This window comes from Psammomys obesus, unplaced genomic scaffold, assembly GCF_907164565.1.
Source record: "Psammomys obesus unplaced genomic scaffold, mPsaObe1.curated_primary_1811, whole genome shotgun sequence".
Lineage (NCBI taxonomy): Eukaryota > Metazoa > Chordata > Mammalia > Rodentia > Muridae > Psammomys > Psammomys obesus.
Window position 1 is genome coordinate 18,669,817 of NW_026590062.1, and position 11,082 is coordinate 18,680,898.

At 46.3% G+C, this 11,082-nt stretch overlaps 1 protein-coding gene across 2 annotated transcripts in view; it reads left to right on the plus strand.

The window, feature by feature from the left end:
* Caln1 (calneuron 1) overlaps positions 1-11,082 on the plus strand; it is a 342,779-nt gene that overhangs the window by 317,110 nt on the left and 14,587 nt on the right. For both annotated transcript variants that reach the window (XM_055606329.1, XM_055606330.1), the window contains exon 5: positions 9,319-9,475. In XM_055606329.1, coding sequence (XP_055462304.1) covers positions 9,319-9,475 — 157 coding nt within the window. The remainder of the gene's footprint in view (positions 1-9,318; positions 9,476-11,082) is intronic.

Here is an 11,082-nt window from a genome sequence, read left to right on the forward strand (position 1 = left end):
GGGGGGGTGGCTCAGCAGGTAAGGGCATTCGCTGTGCAAGCATAAGGACCTGAGTTCGATTCCCAAACACCCACATGGAAAGATGTACATGTACCTATAACTTCAGCTTTGTTGGGGGTGGGGCAGGAGGATCCCTGGGTTTGCAGCCTAGCTCCAGGCAGTGATAGAGCACAAGAAGAGATAACCTTCTCTGGCCTATGGGCATGTGTACGTCCACACACACAGGCAATCAACCACATATTTATGTGGAAGAAACACATAAAAATCATGACACCTTGAGGCAGGAAAAGTGCTAAAATTACAAGAGTATGCACAGAACCAAATAGAAGCACAGGATTGGTCTTTGACTCAGCCAATAAGAAGCAGAATGGGGGACTCACGAGACGCCTCTGTGCCAAAAGCTAGTTACTGCTCTTTCAGAGAACCTGAGTCCAGTTCTCAGCACTCAGATCTGGACACTCACAGCCACCTGTAACTCCATCTCCTGGGGCTCTGATGCCCTCTTCTGGCCTTCATGGGTACTGCACACACACACATTCACACACACACACAGACACACGCACAGAGAGAGAGAAGAGGCGTGGGGCTCAAGCACATTACTGAAGAAATGGCAAAATAGTTACAAGCATGCACTGCTCCTGCAAAGGAATTGAATTCAGTTCCTAGCACATACATTGGGTGCTGCACAACCATCTGTCACGCCAACTCCAAGAGAGCCAGTGCCCCCTTGTGGACTTCAAGAGCACCTGAACTCATGTACAGACACTCACACATTCACACACACACTCATACACACTCACACGCACGTGCATGCACATATGTGTGCATGAATAAAAATAAAATGTTTAAAGAAACAGAATGACCTGTGCATGTCAAGAGAAAAAAGAAAATGTATAGTTCAGAACACAGACATGAAAGTTATTAGGGAAGAGATGAAATATATGGAAAAATAGGATAGACAGCTAATTAAGACTAATTTGTATGCCAGAGGACAAACTGAACGAGAACAAAGGAGAAACAGTTGTCAAAACAGTTGCAGGAAGCACACAGGAGGCAGAACACTGTGTTGTTATAAAAAATGAAAAACCCTGGCTAAACTCAAGCCGAGATTAATGCAGAAACATATGTCCAAATGTGGCATAGAAACTTTATCTTCTTTTATCTCTAAAGTAGAGAAATATTCTCACTGGTGTTGGAGAAAAGACAAAGGATAATGAAAGAAGGAAACTTGGGCCACTCACCCAACCCCAAACAGAAGGAAAAATCAACTCAGCTTTCTTTCAGTGTGTTCTCTGTGTGTGTGTGTGGCTGCACCAAGCAGGGACACTTTACTAAGCTATGCCCACACCCCCAGCTCAGGGATGGAAGTGGGGACATCTGTGCAGTTCCACAACGTTATAACAAACTAAGTTTCTATCACAGGACAGGGCAGGAAGAAATGTATTGTAGGGGCTGGAGAGACGGCTCAGGGGTTAAGCGCACCCGTTGCTCTTCCAGAGGACTCAGGTTTGATTCCCAGAAGGCACATGGTGCCTTACAGCTGTTTGTAAATCCAGCCCCAGGGAATCTGATGCCCTCTTCTGGCCTGCCCAGGCATTGCATGCACGTGGTATATGATATACCCATATATTTAAAAACCAAACCAAACAAAACAACACACACACACACACAAAAACAAAAAACAAAAAACAAAAAAAAAAACCACAGGGCTCATTATTTTTAAAGGTATTGTGAAAAATATGATGTATTGGGCCAGAAAAATGTTTCAGGTAGCAAAGGCTCATGCTATCAATCCTGGTGCCCTGAGTTATATCTCCAGGACCCATATGCTAGAAAGGAGAGAATTAACTCCTCCAAGTTGTCCTGTGACTTCCACATGTACGCCCTAGCTCATGCACATGCATGTACATAAACACGCTAATTAACTAACTAACTAACTAGCTAACTAACTAACTAACTATAAATAAATAAAAGTTTAAAATAATTTTAAGATCTCCCAGGCTAGAGAGATGGCTCAGAGGTTTAGCGCACTAGTTGTTCTTCCAAAGGTCCTGAGTTCAATTCCCAGCAACCACATGGTGGCTCATAGTCATCTACAGTGAGATCTGGTGCCCTCTTCTGGCGTGCAGGTGTACATGCAGGCAGAATACTGTATACACAATAAACAAATAAATCTTTAATAAAATCTCTCAGAAGAGGTAGCATTCACAAGTGCTTCACTAGCATCAGTCTTTAAAAGTTCTCGAGCAGATGATGGTAGCCATGTGAAAACCGCTATTACATCTTCGTGGATATATTGCCATTCTGTCATTGTTGGGGTTCATAGGTGTCACTGCTGGGTAGGACTTTCAACTAGCCCGTGCACCCCGTAATACTTTCTGGTACTGTGGAAGCTAGATTGTAGGAAGGAGGTCTCAGGTTAGAGCTAGTTGGAATAACCTGGGTCCCATGTCCTAAGTAGATAAGGTTTCATGTAACCCAGACGGGACTCAGACTCACCATGTAACCAAGGATGACCTTGAACTTCTGATTATTCCAGGGGCTGGGATTTCAGGTGAGTACCAGGAAGGTTTGTGTGGTACTGGAGATAGAATCAAGGACTCCATCCATGCTAGGCAAACACTCTCCTAACTGAGCTGCAGTCACACCCAAATACAATTTGTTTTACCCATGAATCTTGTTTTCCTCTCTAGACCCATGCCTGTGAAACAACACAGGGAGGTTAGGAAGCAAAGGGGGACATCAGCTGTCGTTCTTCAGGTACCATCCACTGCCTGGAACTTGTCAAGCAGCCAGCGTGGCTGTAGCATAATCACACAGAAGGAAAATGAGCACATTTGCACCAGTGCCAGATTAGACCTTGAAAAGAAAGCGTAAGAAACATCAGGAAACATTTGGCTAGTTTGTGTTGATTGAAGATGTGTCCTGACGATCTGCGCCAGAGGCTGCTCACCTGCCGGGCTCCGTGACCTCAAAGTGCGTCTCTGGGTATCTTCATGCCTCACACGCTCTCCCCTGGGGTTGCCGCCCTTCAGGGGACTTTTATTGTCAGCCCGACTCCAACGACTTCCAAATTCATGTCATTAGCCTGTCATGTCTCATGCCACACCCTTGCTGCTTTGTTGGGACTGTCACTCTGGGAGCTCCAGGGAACACACCCAAAATTTAACTTGTCACTTCTCTCTAAGTCAGAGGGGAAAAAAAATGAGAGCTGAGAGCGTACGGGAAAGCATATCAAACTTCAGTCCTCTGAAAGAAAACAAGAGAAGAATCAGGGTAGGGGGTTTCCTGGAGATATGGCGCATCACTTAAGAGCATTTGCTGCTTTTCTAGGGGACCAGAGTTTGTTTTCCACTACCCACACCGGGTAGCTCACAGCCATCTGTGACACGTGCCCCAGGAGACACAATGACCTTTTCTAGCCTCTGTGGATAACACACACAACACACATACATACACACAGAGAGAAAGAGATGATAAATTCTTCGAAGAAAGGTAAAAAGAAAAGTTATACTTTTCTAAGTAATTTTTTTTAAAGTGGGCAGGCCACAGTGCTACAAGATTGTGGCTGGCATCTGAGAGCAGAGGAGGGACTCTGGGATGCTAAGTCTCACTGAGGGGATAATTATTCTTCTAAGCATGGCTTCAGCTGAATCAGCTCTCCTTGGGGATAAACTCCTGGCCAGGTGATTGACAGGCCAAGCTGGATTGGCCATTAAGTGAGGCGACAATAGCATATAATAAGGTGGATAGCTTCAATATAAAGTCTCTACTCAGGGCCAGAGGTAGATTTCACTCTTTTTTATTTTCATTTATTTATTTTTGGGTTTTTGTAGACAAGGTTTTTTTGTGTCTGTCTGTCTGTCTGTCTGTCTGTATATCTGTCCTGGAACTAGCTCTGTAAGCTAGGCTGGCTTTGAACTCACAGAGATCCACCTGCCTCTGCATCCAGAGTGCTGGAACTAAAGGCATGTGCTACTCTTCTTTTTTAAGTTAATGTTTTTTTTTTTTAATTACATCCTTGTATGTGTATGCACTTGAGCACAGTGCCAGCAGAGGACAGAAGAGATTATCAGCCCCCAGGAGCTAGAATAACAGGCAGTAGTGAGCCTCCTCACACGGGTGCTCTGTAAGAGCAGTTTGTACATGCTTAACAGCCAAGCCTATCCCCAGCACCCAGGCCTCCTTCCTTTGACCAAGAAGAAGCAGCTCTGTCTTATTGGACCTCAAAATAGCCCAAATACTTCCATGCTTTTATATGGTAATTTAAACCCTAAGTAGGAGCTGGTTGTGGTGGGCACACCTGTAATTCCAGCATTTGTGGAGGCAGAGGCAGTCAGATCTCAGTGAGTTCAAGGCCAACCTGGTCTACAAAGTGAGTCCAGGACTCACAGCCAGGGCTACACAGAGAAACCCTGTCTCAAAAGATAGATAGATAGATAGATAGATAGATAGATAGATAGATAGATAGATAGATAGACAGACCCTAAATAGGAGGAAGTCTGCTGTTTACCTTTGTGATGTTACCCCAGGAATGGACTTAGACAGTCAGGTCTATCCTCCGTGGCCTCTAAGGCAAATGTAATAGCTTTTAGTACGTTTCTGGTTGAGGGACATCAGCTGGTAGAGACTGTGTACTGGTATAAAATACCCACCTGCAGTCACAAAGACAAGGCAAAGAAAGAGACTAGAATTCTGCAGTTTTCTTAAAGTGGGTGCAATTCTCTTGAAGTAACCAGAGGACTTCCTAGCTTACTCTTCCTCTTGAAATATTCCCGCGCTGCCCAGTAACATGACAGGCGGAAGACCACACCTTTAACACTTGGACCTAGGTTTTCCCAGTCAGTGGACATGCCCATGCTTCTACGCCATGGGTCTTGGAACGCCCGTTCTCACCATCTCTTTCTCTCCTCCTGATCCTAGTGTGTTCTAGTTTGCCTTCCGCTGCTGTGATGAAAACACTCGGACAAAAAGCTACTAATTCACAGGAGGGAAAGGCTTGTTTTAGCTTATACTTCCAGGTCATAGTCCGTCATTGAGGAAAATCAGGGTAGGAACTCAAGACTAGAAATCTGGAGGCAAGAAGCACGGAGGATGCTGCTTGCTGCGAGGCTCACACTCCGCTAACTGCTTTTTAGTGCAGGGAGTGGTGCCGCCCACAGTGACACCATCAACTAAGAACCAGGACGGTCCCTGCAGATAAGCCCACGAGTCAGTCTGACCAGGTGATTCCTCAATCCAGGCTTTCCTCTCAGACAACTCAGATGACCCTCGCCTGTGTCCAGTGGACAAGCTTGCTTGTGTGTGTGTGTGTGTGTGTGTGTGTGTGTGTGTGTGTGTGTTTAGATGAAAGGATTTCCTCTCTTCTTCCTCAGGAACACCATCCACCTTGATTTTTTTTTTTCAGAGAGGTTTTTCTCACTAGCTTGAAGCTCACTAAGAAGACTAGGCTAGCCAGCCAGAAAGTCCTAGGTATCCTCCTGCCTCTACTGTGTGGTCTTGAGCTCCTGTCCCTGCCTCTCCAGTGCCAGTATTATCGGCACAGGCCAGCACCCATGATTTATGTAGTGCTGACGCAGAACCAGGGATTTGTGTGTGCTATGTGAGGGCTCTACCAACTGTGCAACATCCACAGCCGCTGTGGCACAGTCAGTCTTGAGAGAAATTTTTAAATGTGGGTCTACTGTGCATAATTACATGCTAAAAATAATGAGAGGCTTGTGGACAGTTCTCTAAAAATAGCACTAAATTCTAAAAGTAACTCAAGACAACTATGAAAGCTGAATTGATGGGTCATCATGGGAGAAGTACCTATTGGTAGCATGTCCCTATTTTATAGTGATTTCATTCAGAACTTTAAGAGACAGGTACCCTGACAATATAGACGACATATGGAACCCAGTTGCCCAGCTGGGTTTGTTTAGGTGTTAGTACCCCATGTTAGACAGCCATGTGTCACTGAGACAAAACAGTCAAGAGATGTTGCTGTAAGGAGGAGGCTTTGTCTGAGCTCAAGGTTGAAGACAATCAGTTCATGGTCCCCTGAGTGTGTCTATATGAGCTGAGGTGATCCTAGAAGAGAGTGGCAGATGAGAACTGCTCACCTCATGATAACAGAAAGAGAGAGAGAGAGAGAGAGAGAGAGAGAGAGAGAGAGAGAGAGAGAAAGAGAGGAGTCTAAGGTCTTCAAAGACACACTCTCAGTAACCTGCCAATCAGGACCTGCCTCCTAACCACCCATTCAGCTATGGACTCATTAATGGATTAATCCACTGATAAAGTCAGCACCTTCATGATCCAGTCTTTTTCTAACAGCACAACTAACTAGGGACCACGTCTTCCACCCATTGCCTCTGGGATACTGAGGCAATCTGCATTAATCCACAAGCCACAGTACATCTACCCCACCACCACCTCCCGGCGCTCGTGCGCGCACACACACACACACACACACACACACACCCTGGAACTCAATGTATAGACCAGGATCTTGAACTCAGAGGTCTGCTTGCCTCTGCCTCACCCCTACCCCGCTGCTGGGACTAAAGCCAGGCACATTACAGTATATTCTAATGACTGTGAGAATCAGATAGCCAAAACAATGGAGCCAGAGACTCTGTATCTTCAGTTCCCTTCCCCTAGTCTCTGGGATTTTTTTTACCTGGTTTCTGAATGGCAAAAATCTCTTAACGTGGTATAAATTTTTTCCAGGCAGCATTCCACCTTTTATATTGGTCTTCCAAGAAGTAGTGACTCATTTTTCCCCCTAAAGAATCTGTTTGACGTCAACTACTCATCTCTGACCATGGCAGAGAAGCTGTTCTGGCTTTATTATGTTCCTGTGATAAAACACTTGGACCAAAAGCAGCTTGGCTAGGAAAGGGTTTATCTGGCCCCACTTCCAGGCCACCATCATTCATTAAGGAAAGTCAGGGCAGGAACTCAAAACGGGAACCTGGAGGTAGAAGTCATGAAGGAGTGCTGTCTCCTGGCTTATTCACAGGCTCAACCAGCTTTCTTACGCAGCCCAAGGCCACCTATCCATGGAATGGTACCAGCCAGGGTGGTCTTCACCCCTACAGACATCAATTAACAAACAAGAACATCCCCCACAGGTGTGCCTTCAGGCCAATCTGCTCTCAGCTGTCCCATCCTGAGGGACTTAGTTATTCGTGGGGGTGAAGGGGGTCAATCCTGAAAAAGATGGGGGAGAGAGAGAAAGGACACAAGCAGACGGTTGCGGTCAAGTGTCAGCTTTATTGAACTTTGGTGTTTCTTTTAAAACGTGGTTTTGGCAGGGTAGGGGAGAGGGGCGAGAAAGGGAAGTAGTAGTGGAAAAATACCAAGATCCTTGGTGGGAAGTTCCCAAGGCTAAGAAGGTGGGTTAAAGAGTTACAAGGCCTGAAGATAACATCAGTGGTCACATCGGTGGTCACGGATGTGTCCCAAAGCAAACAGTTTTGGGAACAATGGGTCGTAAGAAGCTATGGCCTGCTGGCGTCCGGTGCTTATCCGGCAGGTCAGGCCCTTAGGAAGGGTCCCAGGGCTTTGTTCCCAACACTCAGCATGCCCTCAACTGGGATTCCCTTCTCAGGTGACTCTAAGTTGTGTCAAATTGACAGTTAAACTTAGCTAGGACAGGATCCCAATTTTTGTACCAGAATTATTCTCCTCTGCGTTCTTTATGTCCCATTACTGCGCACAGGTTGCTAACACTCCTCATTTATCCAGTGTGAAGAGCCATTGTACCCAGCTTTGTGTCAAATTCACCCTCGTAGTCACTAAGCTATAATGCAGAAAACACATCCAAGATATGAATGCCCATCTGTTACTCTGACTCACACAGGGCTTTCAAACCGGAACCTTCTCGAATTTCCCAACAAGTTTTAGTAACTCACTTTAATTCCCTAGAATGAAGTGCACACTTCTCGAATGTTTGAAAAGACAGGGAGGAGAGAAGAAGACTTGCTTTTGGTGTCGGATGGGCTACTGTAACGAAGGCCTTACGGCATATTCCATCACAATGACAGGAAAACATGCAGGAGAAATCACATGGTAAGACACAGTGAGAAAACGGCCCAGGGATCAGGCTTTTACAACATTATACCAGTGGAGCTGGGGAGATTTCTCAGCGGTTAAGCCATGTAAGCAATGAAGAGCAGAGTTCAAATCCTCAGAACCCAAGGATATGCCCAGTTGGCATGGCAACACACCTGTAATTCTGACTTTGGAATGAGGAGACAGGTGATCTGGCAAGCTGGCTAGCTAGAAGGACTAGCCATGTTGGTAAGCTCTGAGTTTAACTGAGAGATCCTGCCTCAGTGAATCAAGTGGAAAAGCAATGGAGGATGGCTTCAGACATCAACTTTAGGCCTCCACAGGGGTGTGCACCGATGTACACACACACACACACACACACACACACACAGACACACACACAACTAGAAAAGGGAATTACTAAGATCTACCTTGGAACTGAGGCACCCTTCAAGAGCAACCAACACCTTCGGTGACCTAACCAGCTACCAGGTTCCATCTCTTTTTTAAAAAATACGTATGTTTAAATTATCTGTGCATGTGTTTGGTTCTGAATATATGTATGTGTGCCATGTACATGTAGGAGACCTCAGAGATCAGAAGAGAGAGTCTGATCCCCTTTGGCTCAAGTTCCTGGCAGTTGTGAGCCGCTCAACATAGATGTTGGGAACCAAACTCAGGTCCTCTGAAAAAAACAGAACACGTTCTTAACCATGGAGCCATCTCTCTAGCCCCAGGATCCACTTCTTTAAAGTTTCTACCTCAACACCACACCACTGAGTATGAGGTGGGGTGGGCAGCAAGGAGAGACCACATTCAAACTGCAATAGACATGTATCATAATGAAAGCAAAATCAGAATGGCTCCCTTAGGAGAGCTTTTTTTTTTTTTTTTTTTTGAAACATGTGCATTGTTCAAAGTGGAAACACAGGATGAGTGTTACCAGTTTCTTGCAAAATGACAGACTTTTAGAAACATGTGGACTCTCTGAAGTATGCTGCCATACTATGTGGAAAGTTGGTGGCAGATGGCTGGGTGATGATCAACCCAACTAGCAAGAGGTTTCCCTTCTTTGTCTCCTGAATCAGAGGCTGTATTTCACTCACTTGCACCCCCAAGGAGACCACATCTATGCCTGCAGCTGAGCAGGGTGGCAAACTGCTCATCTGCCCCCCCGGAAGCTGAACGTTTCTTAAAGGAGCTTTGGGGTGTGCTGACGGCACCCCAGCTGAGCTCAGCATCTCGTTTTCACAGCCCTCTTCATGTCCTCTCTCTCCACAGTTTGACATGCAGAGGGTCACTCTGGAAGAGCTGAAGCATATCCTGTACCATGCCTTCCGGGATCACTTAACGATGAAGGACATTGAAAACATCATCATCAATGAGGAAGAGAGTTTGAACGAGACCTCGGGGAACTGCCAGACAGAGTTTGAAGGAGGTGGGTGTCTTCCTGGGTGCCTCCATATGCCCCAGAGTTACAGAGTTGTCCTCCGCAGGACAAGAGGCACCCTCGATCCCAAGTGTAAAACATTCAGCTAATAGGTCAGCTTGGGGAAGATACTGTGGCTTCTGTAACTCTGCTTTATGTTTTCGTTTCCTCTTCTTCCTCCTTTCATTCTTCTTTTGTGTGTAGGGGTTAGGGGCGTGTACACATGTATGCGTAGGCACATGTGAAACGTGAAAGCGTGTGTGCCAGTGGAAACCAGACGTCAGTGGTGGGCATCTCCTCTACCCATTTCTGATTTTGTGAGACGGGATCTCTCAGTGCACCTGCAGCTCACTGTTTCGGTGAGACCGGCTGCCAGGGAGTCCCGCCTGCCTCTGCAGGTTACACTTGTTACGTACCCAGCTTTCATGTGGGCGCTAGGGATCCAACTCAGGTCCTCATGCTCTACAGCATGCGCTTTAACCCAACAAACACAGAACCGTCACCCTAGCCCTCTGCTCCCTCTTCTTCCTCCTCCTGTTCCTCCTGCTCCTCCTCTTTTTCTTCCCCTCCTTCACTTCCTCCTCCTTATCCTTGTTCTCCTCCTTCTCTTTTCTTCTCCTCTTCCTTCTCCTTTTTCTTCCTCTTCCTTTTCCTTCTCCTTTTATTTCTGCTCCTCTTCCTGCTATTCCTCTTCCTTCTCCTTTCTGTTATTTGCATTTTGTTGCTGCTGCTACATTTGGCTCTTTTGAGATAGGGTCTCTATATGTTGCCCAGGCTATACTTACTCTTTTGAACTCACGATCCTCCTGCCTCATCCTCTAGATTGCTGAGATTACAGACCACACCTCCATATAAGGCTCATAGTTAAAGTTTCAGAAGTTCTTGTAAGGACCTTGTCCTTCCTGAGGCCATTTTGAGTCTGGGGTTGGCTGTGTGGCTTTGTGGCAATTGGCCTTTGCTTGGTGGAGGCTAGCTGCCTCAGGGATGGTGGAAGGAGCCCACTGAATCTGTCAGCAGACTTGGACAAAGTTCATTGGCTAATTGAATGACCTTGGGCAAGCTGTGTAACTCCTCCGTGTTCCCTCATCTACATATGTCAGGATAATTACATCTGCTCCACAGAATCCCAGAATCCCGGGGAGAGGATAAGCTCTGGGCTTTTCAGATGCATTGACCAGAAAGAGCTTGGGGGCTGAGCCCTTTCAGCAGCCTAATCAAAGGGCTAACGGAAGAAATGAGAGTCATCTGAATTCAAAGAAGACATAAGAAGGGCCAATTTTTCACGGGCTCATGAAAAAACAAAAACAACAAAACTACACAAGGGGGAAAGCTTATCTCCCAGTCACTCAAGAGTTCCCAGAAAGCTAAATAATTCTGTCCCTCTTCCAAACTTTGGCAATCAGCTGTTTGGGCAGCTGGAGAGGTGGCTCAGTGGTTAAGAACACACACCTCTCTTGCAGACGATCCAGGTTTGGGTCCCAGCACTCACGGGAGGTGGATCACAACCACCTCTACCTCCAGGGCTACAGTGCCCTCCTCGGGACTCTGAAGACACCTGCACTCACGTCTCACACACACACACACACACACACACACACACACACACACACACACAC